The sequence below is a fragment of the Podarcis bocagei genome (genome assembly GCF_964188305.1).
Source record: "Podarcis bocagei genome assembly, chromosome: 11".
Classification (NCBI taxonomy): Eukaryota; Metazoa; Chordata; class Lepidosauria; order Squamata; family Lacertidae; genus Podarcis; species Podarcis bocagei.
The window spans coordinates 25507511-25532475 of record NC_138136.1 but is presented as its reverse complement, the minus strand read 5'-3'; the positions used below and the strand labels follow the sequence as shown (position 1 = coordinate 25532475).

Here is a 24965-nt window from a genome sequence, read left to right as displayed (position 1 = left end):
GAAAATAATAATGTTGATTTTGGAGCTATGATAGACTGATGCATCCTTAATATCTTAACAGCCTTAATTTACATTTCATGCAAGTGTGATGATCTCATTCATGGTAGGCAGCTGAGGATTAAATCAATATTGCTTTCTGCCTGCTCTTAGCCATGGAGAAATTTAATATTTCAGGAAGGCTTGGTAGTTAATTTGGATTTTAGAGCAAGCCTTTTCAAATGTGCTGATACGAAGCACAAGATGGCAAGATTTCAGAAGGCACTCATATATCATTATGGCTCTGTTTTCCCCTGTGTTTTGCCTGACTCTGTCTTCTCTGCCTCAGTGACAGAAAATTGAATTCAGTAAAAAGTGCCAGAATCTCTTCATTGTTTGGAATAATACTGGGAAAAAGTGAATTGTTATTATTGCTTTCTTTGCTTTGTTAAAATTCTTAAGAGATTGTTCAGATCATTAAAGCTGAAGAAAGTCTGCATCTGCAGCTGAGTGGGGGTTTTTCTGTGCACCCCTTTCAAGAGAAAGCAGCTGAAAGTCAGGCTTTAGAAATTATCTGGAGGAGAGGCTGGTAAGACAACAAAAACAATGGAGTTAACAAAAGAGCGAGCAACAATTGAGAATTATTGCATATCTGTTGCCTTCCACAAACGGCTTCAGATGGGAGGTGTTTGTGTGCATCTTTTCACAATCAGAATTGGGGTGGGGTTGAATATTTACCCCCGCACCCAAACATACATGCATACATTTCGATTGGGATCCATCCATCCATCCGCTAAATGGGGAGGTTTTTAGGGTGGTGACTTACTGTACTGACAAGTTGGCAGAGTCCCCCCACCCTTTCTTCAATAGAGATATTGCTGCTGCTTTTCAAGCACCAGTGAAACAACCCAATAGCATTCCTGTTTGCTTTTGAATAGATAAATGCAATTAACAATTGTAACATAGCATTGTTCCTGGGGCTGTTTGAGGAAGAGAGGAATGGCTGACCCCAATCGACATTAACATGCTCTTCTAACATGTAACAATCTACATAGATGGGAGGCTTTGAGACAGGATGTCTGCTGTGACCCATTTCTGGGTCCCATCGTTCAGCCTGGACACTGAGGTCCAGCTCCGAGGGCCTTCTGGCAGTTCCCTCACTGCGAGAAGTGAGGTTACAGGGAACCAGGCAGAGGGCCTTCTCGGTAGTGGCGCCTGCCCTGTGGAATGCCCTCCCATCAGATGTCAAGGAAATAAACAACTATCTGATTTTAGAAGACATCTGAAGGCAACCCTGTTTAGGGAAGTTTTTAATGTTTGATGTTTTATTGTGTTTTTAATATTCTGTTGGGAGCTGCCCAGAGTGGCTGGGGAAACCCAGCCAGATAGGCGGGATATAAATAAATTATTATCATCATCACCATCAGGGTTGCTGGGTTGAATCTCATTCTTATTAGAAGACATTGGCACTGTAATGGTCCCTGGACCAAATATATTCCTTTTATCAAGATCACTAAAGAGTTATTTTCTATAAAGTTTCTGAAATAAGATAGACCATGCAGGTATCTGCAGAAAGCTTTGCATTTCCAAACACTACCAGTATAGTCTTCTTCAGTTTGTGTATCATCTTTCCTGGAACAAAATGCAACTGGCGTCCGTCAACTGCTTGCATCAGCCCTGACCATTGTGGATTTATTGGTGGCATAAAGCAATGAGACTTCATGAAATCATGGACTTTACCTTTGTAAAGGCAGCCTCTCGATCTTGTCCTCAAAAACCAGGACATGGTGGATTAAAGTTGTAGGTTTAGTTATGATGCTATGAATTTATTTCGCAAATGCTGCATCAACCTAGATAGTTCACCATTCTAAAAAAAAAAATAATAATAAAAAATCTCAATTCCATAATGTTGGTTGGAACTTGTCCATGTCGTGTGATTATTTGCCCCAAGAATTATGTTCAGCTTAATGAAAGATACATTTCTCTTTGTTTAGCCTGAGTCTGGATTCAAAGATCTAAGGTCTGGATTCAAAGATCTAATTCAGGCCAGGTTCAGGGTTCTTGTGTTAATTCACAAAGGTCTAAACAATTTATGCCCAAAGGAACTTAAGAACCATCTGGTTCCTTATGCTTCACCTTAATCACTGAGAATGGACTCCCTTAGGATGTTGTGGACTCTCCTCTCTTGGAGGTTTTTAAGCAGAGGTTGGATGGTCCTCTGTCATGGATGCTTTAGCTGAGATTCCTGCATTGAAGGGGGTTGGACTAGATGGCCCTTGGGGTTCCTTCCAACTCCACAATGCTATGACTCTATGACTATTTGTGGACACTTTTTGTGGAAAATGACTGTGCAGAACTCCAACTTTTTTCTTTTTTCTTTAATTGATTTATGTTGCTTTTTTATTTTTTAAAAATGTAAAAATGTTTTAAGCAAATAGTGAAACAAAATAATTTGGTCCTTTCCCCCAGAGCATTCTGTGTTTAAAATGTGCACCTCATACACTTACATGCTCCCCTTTATAGAGAATTGAAATGATACAATTTGGGTCCTGCCACCATCATGTCCAGCTCTGCCCCAAATACTTGAGGAGGTGATTAATTTTAATTCAGAAATGTACAGGTTTGATCTAATCACCAGAGCTCCAGGATTTCCATATGCTCTCTGTGATTGCTTGTTTTCTTTTTCTTAAATATTTTAATGCAGCTCTTCCTTTATACTTGAAATCCTCTGAGCTAATTTTCACCCAACCAGTTTGACAGTCTTAATATAGCATTTCTCCTGTTTAAAATTTCACTGTTCTCTTTGGCCTAATTACATCTCAAGATAACAATCCTAATTATAACATCAGGGAGCCCCCTGTTAATTTGTTAATCATTGTATCCTGCTTAGCTAATAAACACCTCAGTTTTGAACCTCAGTGCCTGCACCCCCTCTGGGCGTTACTACTACATCATAACAAGGCTATAGCTTATTTCCCCCCACTCCATTGTAGATATGGCACTTATCAGCTGAAAGTCACAAGTTAGCTACTTTTTATTTTAGTTTTCTGTTAGTCCACCAACTGGATAGTTTGGGAACCTTCATCTAAATAAATAGTTACAGCCCAGCTCTTAAATTTATGTAAAGCTTGCTGGGATCCATTGATTGTTAGACAGAAAAGAGTTTTGCATTTTGTATTATTCATTCATTCATTATTTATTAAATCTATACTATTCCTGTGCCTCATTTGTTTTAAGCGTTTCTAATATTGAATTTTAGCTTCTTGTAACCCACACTGGGACCTGCTCAGGAAGGGCAGCTAATACATTTAATAATAGTGATGGTGATGATGATGATCATGATAACATTGATCAATAATAGATGCAATTCCAGGGTGGCCAACACAAAAGAGCTTAAAACAATACAATTAAAATAAACATATAGATTTCAAACAATTAAAAGCAACTGAAAACAATCACCTACACCTAATTATTTCACAGTTGACAGGATCTTTCAGGCGTCAACCAGGAATGTTTTTGAATTCTTCTGGAACGTTAATAATGATGGAAACCGATTCACCAGGGAGGGCATCCTGCAAAAGAGGAAGGAAAAAAGTCTGTCACGGGTCAGCATCAAGCTGCCAGTGACAGTGCCACCAACAGGTTAGGCAAACTATCCTTCGAAATTAAATCTTCAACCAGCTCCGAAGCTCTCTTTATTTCAGGGTAGTGAAGAATATAACATTTAGGCATATGCTTGGGAGTGCTATTGATCATATGAAACAGCCTTATACAGTATTTGTCATCGCCGTCATCTTCTTTTTCTTCTTCGAGTTTATGTACCACCCTATACCCAGAGGTCTCAGGGTGGTTCACATAAAAGATCACATGTACAATCAGAATAAAAACATCAACGCAACAACCCCCCCCCCCCAAGAAAAGAACCACATTTTAAAAGGGAATAGAATGTCAAACAGATCAACCAAAGGCCTGGTAAAAAAGGAACGTTTTTGACTGACGCCTAAAGGCGTGCAATGAAGGCTCCAGGCGAACTTCCCTGGGGAAAGTATTCCATAGATGGGGAGCCACTGCAGAAAAGGCCCATTCTGATGTTGCCACCTTCCGGACATCTCGAGGAGGCGGCACACGAAGGAGGACCTCAGAAGATGATCTCGGGGTCCAGGTAGGTGTCGGATTCTCAGCCGCAGTCAGAGGTAACTGGCCTTTCTCCAGGCATTCGGCTTGAGATCCTGCCTGACCTCCCCGTCTGCGTCTCCCGGCAGGATACAGGCAAGGTCACTATCGGCGATCCCACAAAGCGTGAGAGGGACACACCAACTCCTCCCTCCTCCCTGCCTCCCTCAGGGAGGGGGAAAGAGACAGACAGAAATCTATTTACATCGCTTTATTTCTGTCATTTCAGCAGTACAGAGAAACATGTCTGCACTCTCCAGTCTCCAACAGTAGAGAGAGAAAACTCCACCCCTGTACTTCCAGTACAGGTCAGATGACACTCTGAGCTAACATCCGGTGCTCAGCACAGTGAATAGACTGCCCCTTTGTTCCAATAGTACAGTCCCAAACATCAACATCCTGTTTTGCATTCCAGCAACTTGCAGCTCGCTCTTGCATTGCTGCTTTTTCCTGACAGTAGGTTCATATGGAAAGAGGCGGTCCTTGAGGTATTGCGGTCCTGAGCCATTTAAGGCTTTATAGGTCAAAACCAGCACTTTGAATTGGGCCCAGAAACTAATTGATAGCCAGTGCAGTCAGACCAGGATCGGAGTAATATGCTCAAACCGTCTTGCTCCGGTGAGCAACCTGGCTGCTGAATTCTGTACCAGCTGAAGTTTCCCAACCATCTTCAGAGGTTCTTTAGCTCAGTGTCCTCTACTCCACGGGTTGGGAATGTTTTCAGGCCAACAGCAACATCCCCTTGTGGGAAGGAACGTCACAGGGGCAGAGCTTGAGGCAAAAAGGGGTGCGGCAATGAATACAAGCCCCAACATTTGAGCCATAGGCTATGTTGCACCCCCACAAACGTCAACTGTTTCTACATTCACATTATCTTTATCACCCATCCGGGCAAGCAAGAAACATTATTACAGCCAGGCAAAAGCACTCGGAGTCTGTGGAGCAGGGCAGGTGAGGGGTGTGACAAGAGAAGAGTCCTGAGAGCTGGATAATGAGACTTGAGGGGAGGGCAGCAAGGCCATTTTTGCAGAAAAAGAGGTGCCTGAACTCACTCTGAATGCCTCACTTGTTCTCTTGCAATGGTGCCCGCCTGAGAGGTCCAGTGAACTGAGTTCCAGTGAGTTCTGGCTGCAAAACAGCCCTGCATATGTCTATCTAAAAAGCCCTTCCCTACCTCCACTACAAGACCACTGTCCACAGTCTAAAATGGCCTAAATTAATCAGTGGCTGTCTTCCCATACTGAGATACATGCATCAGCCTTTGGCCTGGGTCGTCTGTCCTCGGACTGCCCTTTTCCGCATGCTCTAATAAGTTGGGAAGTCTTCAATTAACCATAGTTTCCAATTGCATCTGCCCTGGGAAATTATGGTTAGCAGGCTTGGATCAGCTGGGATCTTAAAGCACACCTTCATGTCTCAGTTTATTGAGTGCAAATAATCACCTGAACGCATGGCCAAAGAGTGCAGAGTGCATAACTGCAACGCAAGCGATTTATTATAAAGAGAAGCTCAAGCTTGGGCTTCTAACCTGCAGAGATCACCACTCAGTTAAACTGGCTGAGACTCTGAAGGCGATAGCTTATCGCAGCAGCCAGCTGATTTTAATGCAGAGATATTTAGGGAAAGGCAGCTTTATGATGCGAAACTAGGACATATTAATCAGAATTGTTTCCGACGCATTAAGACTAATTCCAATGCATCTTTTTATAAATATTTAACACAGGAGTAAATAAATATGTCACTCAACGTGTGTGTGTGTTTTATAAATGAGATGACAAAGGAGGGAGATAGCTAGGCAGGCAGGACCTTATCTATATATGTTCCCCTCTCACTAGGCTGTAAAATATGAGCCTAGATTCATGGTACTGATGCTGCTTGATGAGGCATTTTAATGACTCTCTAATTCAAGCAGAACGCACAGATACACACAGACCTTCAAATATAGGTCACTCCTCTGCGCAGGCCTTTCCTCGCAGCCTGGCGTAATATGCTCAGAGATGCAGAAGCTCCTCTTTGCGAGAGACAAGATGAGCGCGAACCTGCTCCCCAGTGCATTGGCAGCTGCTTCTGCACACGCTGTACTGAGAGGAGCGAGAGCTTCTATTTATTCCTATCGGGAATAAATAAAGAAGAAATTCCCTGTGGATTGTGCCCATTGTTGCTTCGGAATTGGTGGCGTGCATGAAAGGAAGGCAGCACGCGATGATTATTTGGTTTTGTGAGAGCTGAGAAAAACATCGTTACGGTTTAACTAATTAAAATGTGGCAGGGGTTTTGTTTTTTGTGCTAGTTGGGCAGAGCTTGTTGAAACCTAGTTCCTTGGCTATGATTGGATGCCAAACAGGACTAGTATTTCAACAAGCAATTGCTTCTCCCTCGAATTCAGCTGCTCAACCCCCCCCCCCATCCTGGGAACTGTAGTTTCATACTCTTCAACATTTTTCCGATGAAGAGAGGGGTGTCCTATTTAACAACAACAACACCCCCCCGCCCATCTGACTGAGTTGCCCCTGCCACTCTGGGTGGCTTCCAACATATAAAAAAACATAATAAATCATTAAACATTTAAATAACTTCCCTATACAGGTCTGCCTGTGGATGTCTTCTGGAGGTTGTATAGTTATCTCTTTGACTTGGGGGTGGGTTCACATAACTGCATACCCTCCAACATTTCTCTGATGAAAATAGGGATGTCCTAAGGAAAAGTGGGACATTCTGGGATCAAATCAGAAACCAGGATGGCTTCTATAAACCCAGGACTGTCCCTGGAAAACAGGGGCACAGACCCTCCAAGTGCCCCTCACAGAACTACAATTCCCAGCACCTTTAACAAACCTGGGTAGCCTCAGTAGCTAGAAATGCCATTTACTGGTTGCAATGGATATGGCAGCTGTGACCGTTTTTGGACTGGGAGAGCTTGTCCACAATAGTTCATGATTTGGCTACTTCGGGATTGGGTTGCTGCAGTGTTCTCTCTGTGGGACTTTACCTGTGCTTAGCCCAGAAGCTGCAGTTAGTGCAGAATGCTGTGACACAATTGCTGGAGGGGAATGAGGCCGGGTCAGCATCTAACACCTTTGCTTAGAGACCTGCAAATAGAATCTTATCTGCTACTGGGTCAAGTTCAGGTTGTTACTCTTAGTATATAAAGCCCATAACATCTTGGGACTCATTTGCCCACTCCACTGCTTTGATCTGAGGAACCGTCACCGTTTTACAGGTCAGGTGCCACATAATATTTGCTGTGCAAAAGATGGAAATCTATCCTTTGGTGTGTCAGCCCCTGCACATGCCTTCACTGTACTCTTTCTGGTGCCTGTTAAAAATATGTTTGTTTAGGCAAGCCTATGCAGACATTTTGAAGCTTTTAACCTGGTTTTGCCTTGTTGCTGATTTTAAATTTTTTTTGGAATGTTTTAAATACTTGTTTTAACTGTTTTCCACCGATACTTCTATCTTCCATTCTTTTGGCAATCCGCTCTGTGGTTTTATTGCCACCAGGCAGTGTATTAATACTGCAAAATAAATAGATAAACGTTGCGCGGAGGGATGCATTTTATTCAGACCTAATTATTATTTGTGATAGCAGTGGTGCAAGAACTGGTGCGCTCTTCTTGACAATTCACAGGAAGCTTCTGAGGGGTTTTTTTTTGGGGGGGCGGTTAGTTCAGGCGTTGCCTTTTGTAACTCTTCTGCCTCCTTTACATGCAAAGAATTATGGAATAGGTTCCTAACAGCCTGGCTTATTTTTATCAGCTGATCGTTTTGAAGTTCACTAGTGAGCAAGTTATACATGACGCACAGCAATCTGTTTTGAAACAACTTGCCCATCTGCTGCAAAAGTTGTCTCTGAAACAGCTCCTCGGTTTCCAAAGCTTCAGATTTGTAATGATTAAAGAATTTCCAGGAAGCTTTTTAAAAAATACGTCAAATGTTTATGCAATGTGTTAAAATACTTATATCCTGGGATAGCTCAGTCAACAGAGCATAAATCTCTTGATCTCAGGGCCATGGGTTGCAGGGGGTTGGACTAAATGACTCTGGTGATTCCTTCCACCTCTACAATTATATGATTCTACTGCCTATATAAGAGCACTGTAGCGCTTGTGCATATTATGGAAGTTGGCTGACTTGTTTTACACTAGCATGTACTGCTGCCTGCGTAAAAAGATAATGCAGCTTTAAGATCGCTGACTGCTTTAGGCAAACAAACCCTGTGACCTACTTCATCCCGCTATACAAACTACGAGAGCATGAAGGAAATTCCACTCTAGGGCTCCCCCCTCTCAGTAAGCAAAAACCATCTGCTGCATTCAGTGGAAGACATGACCATAGTCATTCATTTTCTTTTCAAATGCGTCTCATAGACTGACACCGGAACCGGAAGAATAAAGGCAATCAAATATGGGACATTATAGGAATTTAACCATGCCAGGCAGAATTAAAGCAATCAAAATGATCTTACTCCCTACTTTTATTTTGAGATTTTGCCAATTACCATTCTGCACAGAACAATTGCTCTTTGGCAATCAATATTTGCAGAATCTATCCACTCAAGTTCCAAACTGAGGTCATGCAAAGGCTTTATGCATAACAACCCAAAACAAGGGGGCTGAGAGAAACAAAGCCTCTTTAAGGTACAATGGGGTGTTTCAACAGAGAAATGCAATAGCGCATGTTCATGAACTGGAGAATAGATTTTGGATGTGGATGGAGGTTACAACAGAGGAGAAAACTAAATTGGAATCACCGATTCTAGGTTGATTGTCCATAGGGAACTTAGATTGGCTCTGTAACCCTTTCACAAAGGCCATTATTTTAGTGTGGAAAAGTTGGAGGCACAAACTGATGAAGGAGGTACATCCCCTTTCTCCCATTAGAGATTATACCTTTCTGTAGCTAGATAAAACTATATCAGGGCTGGACTCCCTAGGTTTGTATAAGAATGGACTATCTAATGTAGCCCTTTGCAGAAGGTGTAATATGTGTTATGAAATTGTGGCTTTTTTTAACCAATATACTGATAAGTCGTACTAAATTTCATTCAACACCAGTGACCATGGTGTGACATAACAGCGAGAAGCATGGATAACTTCATCCCTTCAGCTCATACATGCTTCTGTTTCCCCTATGAAAACAGCAAGAAAGTTAACAAAAGGTAAAGGTAAAGGACCCCTGAATGGTTAAGTGCAGTCAAAGGCGACTATGGGGTTGTGGCGCTCATCTCGCTGCGAGGGAGCCGGCGTTTGTACACAGACAGCTTTCCGGGTCATGTGGCCAGCATGACTAAACTGCTTCTGGAGCAACAGAACACTGTGATGGAAACCAGAGCACATGGAAGCACTATTTACCTTCCCACCACAGTGGTACCTATTTATCTACTTGCACTGGTGTGCTTTTGAACTGCTAGGTTGGCAGGAGCTGGGACAGAGCAACAGGAGCTCACCCCATTGCGGGGATTTGAACCACTGACCTTCCGATCGGCAAGCCCAAGAGGCTCAGTGGTTTAGACCACAGCACCACCTGCATCACAGCAAGAAAGAACAGCGTATATTACCCCCAAAGTCCACCATTTTACTTGCTTGATTTTCCAGCTTTAGGGGGCTAAAATAGCTCTGTCTTTTTGGAATCAGATGACACAGAAATGAGTGCTAAACATGCACTGTATTCATTTTGTGGATGCTGCTTTTATATCATGTGAAAGCTCAAATGTAATGTGGAAATTAACAGAGAGGGAAACACTGCAGAAATGGAATAAACTACCATCTGAATGCAGGCCAAGTCAGACTATGTAGCTCAAGATTGTTTTCATGGGCTGGCAGCAGCAGCAGCTGAGGACTTTCAGACCAGAGACCCCACCCCTGCCCTGCCCAGCCCTATGTTAAGAGACATTTTGCATGCAATTCTAGTGCTTCACCTCTGAGCTACATCTCTTCCTTACAACACAGGGTGATAGTCAACTAAGGAATATTAAAGGTAAAGGGACGGACCCCCGACCATTAGGTCCAGTTGTGGCCGACTCTGTTGTTGTTTTTTTTATAAATTTTTTATTAGTTTTACAAAAGTTTTTTAACACAGTACAAACATATAAAAAAGACATACAAACACGTATAATTTTCATAACCTTTTTTCATAAACCTTGTTTCTCGGACTCCCCCATACCCCCCCTTTCTGCATCCCAATGTCCAAAGTTTTTCAGCAACTTTTAAATAGTTCTATCCGAAATATGTCTTCCTAATCTTTCCTTGAATCTAATCTTATATCACTGTAACCCTTTCGTTCTCAAAGCCTCGACATTTTAAGATTCATCAAGTTTATAATAGTCCTTAAGATAAATTTTAAACTTCTTCCAGTCTTCTTCCGCCGTCTCCTTCCCCCGATCACGGATTCTGCCGGTCATCTCAGCCAGTGTCATGTAGTCCATCACTTTCATCTGCCATTCTTCCAAAGTGGGTAGGTCTTGTGTCTTCCAATACTTTGCGATGAGAACTCTTGCTGCTGTTGTAGCGTACATAAAAAAGTTTCTGTCTCCTTTTAGCACCAATTGGCCGACAATGCCCAAGAGGAAGGCCTCTGGTTTCTTGGGAAAGGTACATTTAAGTATCTTTTTCATTTCGTTATAAATCATTTCCCAGAAGGCCTTAATCTTTGGGCACGTCCACCAAAGGTGATAAAAAGTACCTTCAGATTCTTTACATTTCCAACACTTATTGTCAGGCAAATGATAAATCTTTGCTAGCTTGACTGGGGTCATGTACCACCTGTAAATCATTTTCATAATATTTTCCTTTAAGGCATTACATGCCGTAAATTTTATCCCGGTGTTCCACAACCATTCCCAGTCAGTAAACATGATGTTATGACCAATGTCCTGTGCCCACTTAATCATAGCTGATTTGACTGTTTCATCTTGCGTATTCCATTTCAGCAGCAAGTTATACATTCTTGATAAATTCTTAGTATTGGGCTCTAACAGTTCAGTTTCTAATTTTGATTTCTCCACCTGGAAGCCAATTTTCCTATCTTGTTTGTACACCTCCATTATTTGATAATAATGGAGCCAATCTCGTACCTTGGGTTTCAATTTCTCATGACTCTGTAACTTCAATTTATCTCCTTCTTGTTCCAAAATTTCCCAATACTTTGGCCATCCGGCCTCCATATTGAGCTTTTTTAATGCTTTAGCCTCCAAGGGTGACAACCATCTATGGGTTTTGTTTTCCAACAGATCTTTATATCTTATCCATACATTATATAAAGCTTTTCTGACAATATGATTTTTAAAGGCCCTATGCACTTTGATTTTATCATACCATAAATATGCATGCCAACCAAATACATTATTAAAACCTTCCAAGTCCAAGATATCTGTATTCTTGAGGAGCATCCACTCTTTCAGCCAGCAAAACGCTGCTGCCTCATAGTACAATTTTAAGTCCGGCAGGGCAAATCCCCCTCTTTCTTTTGCATCTGTCAGTATTTTGAATTTTATTCTGGGCTTTTTGCCCTGCCAGACAAATTTCGAAATGTCCAGTTGTGGCCGACTCTGGGGTTGTGGCGCTCATCTCGCTTTATTGGCCGAGGGAGCCGGCGTACAGCTTCCGGGTCATGTGGCCAGCATGACTAAGCCGTTTCTGGCGAACCAGAGCAGTGCATGGAAACGCCGTTTACCTTCCCGCCGGAGCAGTACCTATTTATCTACTTGCACTTTGACGTGCTTTCAAACTGCTAGGTTGACAGGAGCTGGGACCGAACAATGGGAGCTCACCCCATAGCGGGGATTCAAACTGCCGACCTTCTGATCGGCAAGTCCTAGGCTCTGTGGTTTAACCCACAGTGCCACCCGCTTCCCCCAACTAAGGAATAGTTTCACTGAAATCAAAGAACACGTCTACTCGGAGTATGACTAATATTGGTTATCACCCATAGTGTTAAGTTTCTCCCATTTTGGGGTTCATATTTCCTTACGCGTTGCCTCTGTAAGCACAAAAGCTTCCAAAATGAAAATTGTACCAAAGACAAGCTAAATTATACACATGCAGCTTAAGAAAAGGCCATGATGTGACACGGCTAATACAGACACTATGCAATTTATGTCTGCTTGATTATACTTTGCAATCGTATTTCAGTCCAAAGCACATTGAAATCAAGAGGTATCTTTCTGCTGACTTCTAGGTGCTTCAGGTTGGAAGCATCACATGCCGAACAGGCAATTTGGAGACAATGTATGCTGAATTATCCTCACTTGATTCTCCTTCAGCTAACTCTGTTAGGTGGTGTTCCCTCAAAGTGGCTTGATATTTATGATGAGGAAGCAGAAAGTTTTACCTATTGGAATAGCCCAGGATCTCAGTAACCATCTATGTATACAGTACCCTTCCTCCAATGGGAAAAACAGAATAGTAACCTGTAGAATTTAATATGTTGACCACTTCTACACAGTCTACAAAGATCTCATTTCTAAGCACATTATTAGATTCTCCATGATTGATGATACTACCACAGGGCAGGAGTTTAAACTCATAATCCTTTCCCAATGTGAGACATCTCAAGACTAGTTTTCCGAAAATAAAACAAAATAAACCTCAGGCATTTGCTAAAGGATAACTTCTTCTGACTAATTTCTGTTTATTCTTCTAAGGTACCCTTCATGATAGAGTGGCAATTGCATGAGGAAGACCCATGCAATCATCCATATGCGTTGCGTTGTGAATTCACAATAGCTCCACAGCCTTCTGCCTATTATCCATGTATAGATGTTGATACCTTAGATGGAGTAATGTGAACAGAAGTCACTGTCAATCCTGCAGCATAGGAACACAGCTAACTAACAAAAATGTTAATCTTTCAAGGCAGTGTTTGAGAAAAAAGAAAAGATTCTTCTCTGTTTAGATTTGGACACAGATTGGGGAAGGATGAAGCTTTCTTTGCTAGGCAGAATTTCAGCCATTAAAATGAATGTATTACCTAAGATATTGTTTTTATTCCAATCAATCCCAATTGTAAATAATTTAAGTTGGCTCAAAGAATGGAAAAAAGTCATCTCCAAATTTATCTGATGGGGGGGGGGGAGCCAGAAATTAAACACAAAATTTTGATAGATTTAAAAGAAAGAGGAGGCTTTCCCTGCCAGACCTGCAATTGTATTATGAAGCAGCATGCTTGTATTGGTTAAAAGAATGGATCGTATTGGAAAATGCAGACATTTTAGATCTGGAGGGTCATGACATAAAATTTGGCTGGCATGTTTGTCTTTGGTACAGGAAAGGTAAAATTTATAAGAGTTTTACGAACCACATAGAGTCTGGGAGAAGTATAAAAAATTGTTGGAAAGGAAAACACCTCTATGGTTATCTCCCATTGAAGCAATTACAATTAAAAGAGTTAATATGGATAGACAATGGGTGGCTTATAGGGAACTACTGGATTTTACAGGGAGGGAGCCCAGATTGGAACCTATGGAAGACTTAAGGAGTTGAGTCACAGATTGGTTACAATACTACCAGTTAAATGAGATGTTTAAGCTAAATTTAAAAAATAAGGTTTGGGACCAAAGCTCACAATTTGAAAGAGAATTATTACAGAGCAAGGATAAACATTTGTCTAAAATGTCTTTTGTTTCCCATTCTAGTATAAAATTATACAAGTTAGTTAAAACTTCAATGACACACTGGGCAATAGATATAGGGCATAATATAGACTTAAACCTCTGGGAGAAACTTTGGAAATACGATTTGAAATTTACTGTATGTTATTCACTGAAAGAGAATTATATGAAAATGATTCATAGATGGTATTTAGCTAAGATGTATAAATCAGAATCAGATATGTGTTGGAAATGTAAAGAAATGGAACATACTTTTTCATATGTGGTGGACATGTAAAAAGGTAAAAGAATATTGGGAAATGATATATAATAAGCTGGAAAAAAATGTTTAAAATAACTCCCGCCCCCCCAAAAAAATATGCAGGAAGAGAAGATAAAAATGAACAAAGGAAGGAGAGGGAGGCAAGTCACTGCATATTTAATAGTATGTAAAATGTTTGTTTTGTTTGTAAAATTGAAAATTCAATAAAAAATATTATTATTAAATATATTTGTACACAGAGGGACTAAGTCTGGGAGCAGCATAGTTTTAATATTTTTGTATTTATGTAGCATTTTGACTATTCTTGGACCAGCTTGGCCCTCCAGATGATGTTGAACCATCATAGTTAGGGTTGATGGGCATTGTAGTCAAACATCTGGAGACCCAGTCCCTGATTTAGACCTTCTTAGGCTGTGTAGACACTGTTCCTTCACAGTACGTTCTTTCCCCCCAAGAATCCTGGGAACTGTAGTTTTTAAGGGAGCTGGGAATGATGCTCCTGTGAAGGATAAACTAGAATTCCCAGGTGTTTTTTTAAGGAGAAGCCATGTTCTCTTTTTCCAGAATGCATCCTCTTTTTCATGGGTACAGTGGTACCTCAGGTTAAGTACTTAATTCATTCCGGAGGTCCGTACTTAACCTGAAACTGTTCTTAACCTGAAGCACCACTTTAGCTAAAGGGGCCTCCTGCTGCTGCCGTGCCGCCGCAGCACAATTTCTGTTCTCATCCTGAAGCAAAATTCTTTTATTATTATTATTATTATTATTATTATTATTATTATTATTATTTATTTAATTAATTTAAATTCATCATTAATACACATATACAAGCATACAAACATACATTTCATACAATCCTTAAAAATGTTCAAACATACTTACACTCAATCCCACAAATAGTTCCTTTCCCCATCACCATCCACCAACCCTTCACCCCACCTTTGTGTTTGACTTCCAATCTACTCAATTACAATTTCTTTACACTTCTATTACTTTCTTTCACACACCTTTACCCTAATTTCCTTCTTCTTTTTCTATTACACATTGTTTTCCATCTTATTTGATATTTCAGTATTTGAAACGGAACTTGTTTATTCTAATAGGAGTTCTGATTTTTCGATATGATTTTGCAAGTATATTTTAAACACCTTCCAGTCCCTATCTATCTTTTCTTTTGAAATCCTTCCAATTTCTTCCATTGTTTTGGATATATTGTAATACTCCAATAATTTGGCAAGCCACTCTGTTTTTGTCAGTATTATACCACTTTTCCAGTTTTTCGCAATCAATAGCCTTGCTGCTACTGTTGCGTATAAATATAAGGTCTTATCTTCTTCCTTTAGGCTTCCTGGTACTATTCCCAATAGAAAACCTTCTGGCGTTTTCCTAAATGAGTATCTAAACATTTTTTTCATTTCATTATATATTATTTCCCAAAATTGTTTGATGTTTAAACAATTCCACCATATATGTGTCATAGTACCTTTTCCCGTGTTGCATCGCCAGCAGATATCGCTACAGTTTTTATTCATTTTTGCTATTCTTTCAGGTGTTAAATACCATCTATGTTGCATCTTAAGGTAATTTTCTTTCAGTATATAACACATGGTGAATTTCATATCTTCTTTCCACAATTTCTCCCATTGTTCAAACATAATATTTTTCCCAATATCTTGCGCCCATTTAATCATTGATGCTTTAACTAATTCATCCTTTGTTTCCCACTCTAATATCAGATTATACAATTCTTAACCCGAGGTAATATTTCTGGGTTAGCGGAGTCTGTAACCTGAAGCGTATGTAACCTGAAGCGTATGTAACCTGAGGTACCACTGTAGAGTCATCACAGCGACCCATAGCTAAAAGTAGAAGTCGCCAAATGTGTACCAGAGGGTGATCCACTCTCGCACATGCCTAATGCATGTGGGTGCACATTGCATGGGTGCACTAGATAGTAAACAGGTGCTTGGTATATATGTGTGAATGGAGGCTTGCTCTGCACAATTCTCCTTTCCAAAAAGTAGGTGGGGAGGGGGAAATTGGGTGAATCTGGCAAATGCATCTATGGGCCTTCTTATTCTATACGGCAAATAATTATTTTGGGCATAGGTTATTGTCGTTCTTTTGGAACAAGTTTAATTATTTGCCATATAGAATAAGATGCTGCAGCCTGTGAAAGAAACCATTCAAACCAAATAGCAACAGAGAGAAAGAGAGACATTATAGAGCTAGATCAATACTGCACATTATTTATAATGCTTTCATACCTGACAGGGATATATGTAACAATATCTGTGACCATGGTATCATATCAAGATCGGTTAAAGAAATCCTTTCATTTGGCTGTGCTCCCAACACTACTAGGTCTTATGACTGTGGTTTGGTGGATGCTGTCTGATACAGAGCCTTTGTTTTAGAGCAGGACCTCAAGGGAATGATATAATGCAACAAATAATCTGTGGATCTCAGAGCTTTCACAGCTAAGCACTTCCAATGAGTCACTGCTGGCAAGGCAAGCAAACGGTTGTGTAGGGAGGGGCATGATTTAATGATGTAGATGACGGGGGAGATTTCTGTTCTGGAGAACACATTCTCTCTCTCTTTGATGCCTTTGCCAGTGTCTTTTACAAGTGGCTGATTTCAGCAAATCTTTCTTTCTGCAGTGCGTGGTTGGCCGTGATCTTGATGTGTTCATATTACGCAGCATTGACATGAGCCCAAGGTCACATCAAAGCAGAAGCACAGAGACAAACATTTAATCTGTCAGACATTATCTAAGCATGCTAGGGATTTGATGAGTTATGCTCTTGTAAGTAGCATAAACAGGTCCCTGTTAAGTAGAGAATCTCTTCATCAAGTTATTGTACAGGAACTCATAATGGAGGGGGACATGTTTTAAATGTGTAATATTTGTCAAAAAGACCTCAGGTCATTGCACCCAGCCCAGCCCACTGTGTCCTTGATTTTGTCCGAGCCCCTGCAGTGGCAGCTGTGGCAGGGCACATCAGAGCACACACGCCTTGATCTGGCAAGAAAGAAGATGAACGGGGAAATCTGTAGTTGAGTCACACCGCTTGGAGGCAGGATGATACAACACCCCAACACCATCTTCTCGGATGGCAACCTCTTTAGACCAGACGGTACACACCTATCAGCAGCACAGAACAAACTCTGGCTCTGGGATGTGGCAAGGGGCCTTAGGGATTGGTTGCAGATGTGAGCAGTTTGGTGGTGTGGTGTCAAGAGTGTCAGCTTGGGTGGTGGGTAAAGCATTGGGCCTCGATCTTTAACATCTGGGTACCCCATTAAAGGGGTCTTGGAAGGGACATTGCTGTCTGGGAGCCCACATGGACCACAGCACCCCTTCAAGAGGTGGCCCTAGAGGGAGTGTCACACTCAATGTGTGTCGGGGCGCAACCTCCTTAACAGGGTCAAACAATCTCATTATCAACCAGCAGGCAGGCTGGTTTATCTTGGACACATACCCGATGCCTTCTCCTAATCTGGTTTATATGTGTTATCAATAAAGTTGCGACCTATTTCATCCCAATAATATTGTCCTTTGTCTTCTTTAATATGGTTGACCCCAATCACTGAGCAGTTTCCTCTTGGACACACAATTAGAGTAGACCCACCTCTGGGTCCATCCAGTTGTCAAGATACTACACAGAAAGCCCATGGAAAGATGAAGGTGGTTGTTATGGTCCCAACAGCCACTTTCACCACAGGCTTTTGTTGACTGTGTATCATGATGACCCTTCACAATGTTTTCCTTATGATTCCCTGCAGAGAGACCTTTTACATCTCTTCTCTGTGTTTTTTTTTAATGACATTTTGTTCTATTAATACCTAAATGAGTAAGAGCTTCCTGATGCCATCGAACTGCCTCTTTAATTTGGCAGGCAAAAGCAATTAGAAATCTGGCAGGAAAAGAGCTGAAGCTGTACATTGTGCAGCAATAGGATAAACTACCAGTAGGTGCTGCAGTACTTAAGCAGCTTGTGGAAGCAGGCCGGGAGTCGGCAGCCCTGGTAGTTGTGCTGAAAGCAGGATCAACTTTGTCCAATATTCTGACCAGACCCTACTGGATTCATATATATTGGCCAATGCTGCGAATCGTGGGTCTCTTCACTGTGGGGTTGCCATACGTCCGGGCGAAAATCCCTTCGATGTCCAGGAAAGTCCGTATGCATTTCGGAAGTCTAGATTTTGGTGAATGCGCTTAAAAATAGCTCAAAAACTTACTTTTGTTGAGATTTTGCAAAAGAAGCTCAACAACTTTGGACAAAACTAAAAACAGCTCAACAGGTTTGCCCCACCCCAAATGCTCAACAACTTTGTCAAAATTGCCTTTTGTGTCCAGATTTTCACTTTTTGAAATATGGCAACCCTTCTTCACTGTCAACCTCAGCTCTGTCTTCTTCCCTTCCTCTCCACACATCTCTGCTTGGTTTCTCCCTCCCTAACAAAGCTTTGCCCCCAAAGCACAACAGGCAAGTAAAGGAATGTAGCTTTAACCATTGTTCTTTCTATGCAAAGTAAAGATAACCACAATATTGAAATTAATTGCTTATTATGGTCACAGACCAAGAGATGTATTATAGCTGCATCTCCTTTCTCTTTCCCCCATGTTGCTTTAGACTGTGTGTGTTCTTTCACCAGGGACCAGTTTGCTTTTTAACAACTGCATCCATATTGGACCTGAAATTGTTTCTATATATGTTTCTGTTAATATTTTTATTTTTGTTAGATCACTTTCGGATGTTTCAGGGGAAGTAGCTCTTAAACAAAATAAACAAATAACATTTCGTACAGCATTTAGCACGTTGTAAAGAAGCAGAGATATAGTGGCTGCCTTGTGAAATAAGGCTATCTTAGAATCACTGGACTCTGTTGCACAACTATTGTGACATAATTTCCATTATACTGTATTTTGGTGCTGAAAAAAGAGTGCGGCCCATTGCCTTTCAAACTACTAGACCCATTCAGGTCCAATATTCTAATACTTAATAAAGCAGTTGCTACATTTAAAATGCTTTAGTTACCATCTACTGTGTATTATAATTTCACACACACACACACACACACACACACAGAGAGAGAGAGAGAGAGAGAGAGAGAGAGCGCGCTTATGGGTGGGTTAAGGTGTAAAACTGAGTAAGAGATATTGGCAGGTTAATTATGCATTTAGGTACAACTGTATTGTACCTCATTCCTCTTTGAAATACTTTGAAATGTGAAGGTGAGCCAGAAGATAGCAACTTACAGCCTGATCTGCGACGTCACGACAGCAGCACAAATCAGCACATGTCTGCTTTGACACCACAGCAGCTCATCTGAATTCAGCTCCTGTCTGTTCATGGACCAAACAAATCCAGACAATGTCAGCATTCCAGATTTTCCTTGTAGCCCTTCTAGTGAAAGAGAGCACTCTTTTCTCATTGGTGCACTATTGAAAAGATGTCAAGGGCAAACAGCTGTACACTGTGAATTGTTTAGCTATTGCTCCCGAGCCTTTGTTCTTTGACCCATAGCGCAATCAGGAGAAAGCAGCAAAAGGCTCGGGAGACAGAGTTTGCCCCCCCCCCCCCCGTTGCTCTCTTGAAATGTTTCTGAGCTGAACCCATTTCTGGTCCGTTGCTTTTGCAAAAGCATCAGGCTAGCATTCTAAGCAATGGAATCAAATGAGGGGAAATTAACCTGTGCTGAAAATTTTCTGTTAGATGCAACCTTCAAATGCTGTTGGTAAATATTTGTATTTATTGTGTATGCATACTCAATAACCAATACAGAGGCCTGGGGGGGGGGAACTGTCCCCTACAAGAATGTTTCTGGGATGAGACATCTAGAGAAAAGAATGCCTAAACTCAAAGACATGAAGAAGCAAAGTGCCACTAGGCACAGGAAAAACCTGAAAAAGTACAGATTAAAGATAGAAAGGGCAAACCAATCATTCTAGGCAAACTCGGCCCTCCAGATGTTTTGGGACTACAGTTCCCATCATCCCTGACCACTGGTTCTGTTAGCTAGGGATCATGGGAGTTGTAGGCCAAAAACATCTGGAGGGCCAAGTTGGCCTATGCCTGTTCTAGAGACTGTATGCACATTAATTGTGTAATTCTGTTAACTATGCTTGCCTTAGGGTTGAAGCTACTTGGATTTTTGACCCTGTAAGCTGCTGTGCTGAAGGAGCAGCTCAAAGGTTCCACCACTGATGCGTGAAGACAACTTGTCTCCTTCTGTGGCATTGGAGCCTTACTCCATCCTTGATGCACAGCTTTGCTGGTCATGGTTGTACAGAAGTGTCATAGCTTAGCAGTAGAGCAACTCTTTTTTTAAGATTGAGACACTGTTTGTGGATGGTTCCCTAGACTGGATGGATGGCAGCTTGCCTACTCTTGATGGGGTCACACCACCTCTGAAGGAGCAGGCACATGGGGCTGCTCCTGAATCCTTTGCTGTCGCTTGAGGTTCAGGTGGCCTCGGTGGCACAGAGTGTCTTCCATCAGCTTCAGCTGGTGGCCCAGCTGCAGCCTTATCTGGACAGGGATAGCCTAACCTCTGTTGTCTATGCACTGGTATCATCTAGGTTAGATTACCACAACGCATTATACGTAGGACTGCCTCTGAAGACAGTATGGAAACTTTAGCTGGTGCAGAATCTGGCAGCCAGGTTGTTCACCGGGGCAAGATGGTTTGAGTATATTACACCAATCTGGCCCGACTGCACTGGCTGCCATTTAGTTTCTGGCCCTATTCAAAGTGTTGGTTTTGACCTATGGCTCAAGACTGCAATACCTCAAGGACGACCTCTCTCCAGATGAACCTACTTGAACCCTGAGATCATTGTCTAAGGCCCTTTTTCATGTGCCTCCTCCATGTGAAGTCTGGAGGGTGGCAGCACAAGAATGGGCCTTTTCTGCAGTGGCTCCCCATTTGTAGAATACGCTCCCCAGGGAGGTTCGGCTGGCACTTTCATTATACACCTTTGGGTGCCTGACAAAAAATGTTCCTCTTCAACCAGGCCTTGGCCTGATGGACATCCAATGCCTTTTTAAATGTGTTGTGGGAGAGGGGATTATTGGTTTGTTGCTGTTATTATTTTCACTAAGTATTTAGTGGTTTTTATATTGTAGCTTTATGTTGTGAACAGTCCTGAGATCTGCGGACGAAGGGTGGAATACAAATTTTAATAATAATAATAATTCTATATACATATTACATATATACATATATATAATTCTATATATATATTATTAAATATATATTATTTAATAATAATAATAATTCTATATATACTCCTGTCTGATAGCTTGGAGAGAGCCATCACTGGCCTGTGTAGAGCATGATGAGATTGAGGGGGCCAATGGCTTACTTAAGTCTAAGACAGCTTCCTCTGTTTCTAACTAAATCTGTCCTCTTAAGGATGTATACAGGGTGCCAGGGGTAAGTGGATCAGCTGAGCCAAAAGTCCATGCCAATTGGCCACATTCATCTTAGCTCAGGACAAAGAGCGGTGCACCTTTGCATCCATCTTGTTTAGGTTGTTCTCTGTTGTTTTCATCTGTACTGCCATTGTTGTGTTCAGTGCCTTTTGTGAATAGTCATACCTGGATCAAGGCCTAAGACAATAATTAATATACCATTGGAAACAAAGAAAATCCCAGTTAGCAAGTCCATTCTTGAACGCAGCCAGACTGTTTGCTACCTGAAGTTATTCAGAATAGGGCTTTGGTAACAATTAAGAATGAATTGTCTCCCATCCAGAGAAAATGACATATAATTCAAACATTTCTTCATGTTTACCACATGGAAAATGCATTTCACCTACAATATAAATAAATGCAAAGATTAATCCCAGGAACGTTAAACAATGAAATCATGTGTGTTTTGTTTGTGATCTCTGACCTGACGTAACAGACCTTGGGACATGTTTCTGTCATATCTTAGTAGCAGATGACAAATGGTTCAGTTCAAATTATCTCCTCCTGCTGCAGCCAATTTACTGGCAACAGTGCAGAGCATTTCCTAACAAAGGAATGTTGACCTCCAAATTAGCGTCTCTTCTCTTTCACTTTTTTTTATTAAAAAAACTACAGTCAATCCCATGTAGAAGGTGAGAGAAGGATATGATTTGCTTTGCATCTGGAATTATGTGTTGTGAAAAACTGGAAAGATGATCACATGCTATCTCACAACTAAGTAGGTAGATCTTAACTGGCTGTATGGATGGGGCAGAAATTTAATTTCCTTTCCATTTTAATGGGAAATGACCTCCTTCACACTTCCCTAGCCAAAAGGTGAGCTACAACACAATGAGCCTTCAAATTCCGGACTTCTCCAGATTTTGCAAAGCAGGTCTCCAGTCACAGTGTTCAGAATGCATGTTTGAGGGGGAAGCATGCATAAAAATGCATACGTTCATGAAAAACAACTTACCCCAAATGCATTAAAGTATGGGAAATTGTAAAAACTGCATACAAAATTGTAAAATATGCATACAAAAATGTGCCTCTTAGGAGAAAGTTATACTAAAATGTTGGTGGATTTCCATGAGGGTTTTTTAAAAATGCAGATTGCTGTGGAACTGATGGGGAAAATGAGAAACTGAAATGAACAGATTCATGCTTTCCTTATTGGCTATCATACATTTGCTTAGCATATTCTACTGTGGTTCAATCAGTTACATAATGAATGGATTTGTGTGTTTGCACCCATTTACCATTCTTAACCCATACAGATTGTGTACACAAACACTAGTGTCAATGTGGCATTAAGGATCCTCTATGTTTACTCAGACGTAATTCCCAGTGAGTTCAATGGAATGTCGGTTTAGTTAATACACCCCCCCTTACTCTTAGGTAAGAGTGTACAGGTTTGTCGCCTGACACCATTAAGAAATCTTCAAAATGCAGTGATCCCTCTGTCCTTAGTGGAATCATTTTTAAAGCATGAAAGCTGGAAGTTTTGAAATTTAAAATGTTCTGTACAATGGCTGCTCAGTACTAATAAAACACCCCCCCTGCCCCCCAAAAGCTACAGTACAATCAGCAAAGCAGTTTGCTGTAGGTTTGCTCAGCTGATGCAACAGAATGAAACTTAATCAATTAGCAGAGAAAATTTACAGGAAGCAACCATTAGTAAATAATGTCTGTGCCATCATTTAACAAGCTACACCTGACATCACTGTAATCAGGGAAATATAATATTTAATTCCTGAAGTGTCCATGAATACTGTACAGTCTCTTTTATGCAATGCCCACAATTTAATATCGCCATCCTTTGGTGTATATGAAATATAATTCCCCCACATTCTCCTCTTTATAAAAACCTATAATCCCCCCCTTCATTTAAAATTAGCACTCTATCATGCTAGTGGGGCACGATGCCAGCACAGCAGATGGGCATATATGTGGGTATGCCATTGAAGTCTGGTTACAAGGCAACTGGATTTTCATCTAAGAATCTGGCAATGCTGGTTGCTTAGGAGTCAAGAGAAAGCTTAACTCTCCACTACTGTCCTTTGAAGCTGTGCAAAATCAGTTGATGAAATAAACTAGACATAATTTTCGGGAGGAGGACACCAAAATGGCCAGATTCTGGGAAATAAAACTTTTTGAAACACAGAGCGGAAGAAATAAAATTTGGTGTCCTTCAGCCAATTGATAGGCAGTCAAAACTCTGACATTTGTCTGTTGTTCAGTAATGAACCTGTAGTCACTCAGGGCATTGTGAAAAGACCTCCTGTGGTTTGCTTTCTGCAGAATGGAGGTGCACATTTTCTCCTATATGGGGCAGGAAAGGGGCTTCATGATAAACCACAAGCATCAATTTCTGGTCTGGTTTGATAAACATTATGCTTTCAATCTTATTTAGTTTTCCAGTTCAATCCTGCATGTGTCTACTTAGAAGTCACTTCTATAGATGTCAATGGGGCGTATTTCCATGTGAGTGTAGGACTGCAACCTTATAGCCTAGTTTCAATAAAGACAAACCATTGTATGATTACACCCATGATTAATAACACCATACATACATACATCATGATTCTTTCCAAAGAAATATGTTTGATATAAACAAACAAAAAGCTTTCTGAAATGGCTTTTTTAAAAAAAAACAACCTCCCCCCCAAAAAAAAACCCCATAAAAAATAACATTGGTAAATGCCGTTATGATTTTGGCAAGAACAAGAACATAGAGGGACATCTGGGGAGAAAAATACCAATTCACTGCTGTGAAAAACATCATCAATGTGTTATAGTGACAATAGATACCTATAATTAAGTCAACTGAAATGTCTGCACATCAAATTATATGCTGCTATTTATAACTGCAGTTGTCCATTAGTATTAGCTTGCAAATGTGCTTGAAACTCCAGAGGAAAATGGGAAAAATATTATTCAGGGATATTTGAGTTTAATGCCTGTAAAAGCACAGGACAACAATTCTCAGGAGCAAACATGCACCCCCCCAACCCTTAGAGAATGATGTTTTCCACACTGAAAATAAGATCATAACAACACATTGCATGTCTAATTGTAGCTCCTCCTGAGTAGTAGGTGCAGTTAAAAAAAAAGACACAAAACAAATGGGGGAATATCCACACAAAGGGCTTTTTGTTTATTTACTAATTGCTTACAAAATTGTGCAGCTTGTAAGTTATGAGAGATGTGATGGTCAAATGTTACTAAATTATCATTTGCTGGTAGCAGGTACACACTTGTTCTGAAGCCGAGCACAGAAGACTGTATTAGTTTCCCCTTCACATCTTGGTCTCCTCCAATGGTCGGTTCATGAAGTCTTGAATGGCCTGGTTTAATGGCAACCACTTACTGACCGAGGCTTTCAGTGCCGTGATCCATCTGGAAGAAAGGAATAGGCAGAGCTGGTCACTAAATGAATGGTGTTTGGATAACAGCAAGCTCAAGACTGCTTGAGCTTGCATCA

General features: G+C 41.0%; 1 protein-coding gene across 1 annotated transcript in view; it reads right to left on the bottom strand.

Moving 5' to 3' along the window:
• Positions 1 to 24615: 24615 nt before the first annotated feature.
• The window catches only part of LOC308597650 (uncharacterized protein), a 47556-nt gene continuing 47206 nt past the window's right edge, over positions 24616 to 24965 (bottom strand). The window contains exon 12 of the mRNA XM_081213560.1: positions 24616 to 24880. Within this exon, the coding sequence (XP_081069686.1) occupies positions 24781 to 24880 (100 nt within the window). The 3' untranslated portion in view covers positions 24616 to 24780. The remainder of the gene's footprint in view (positions 24881 to 24965) is intronic.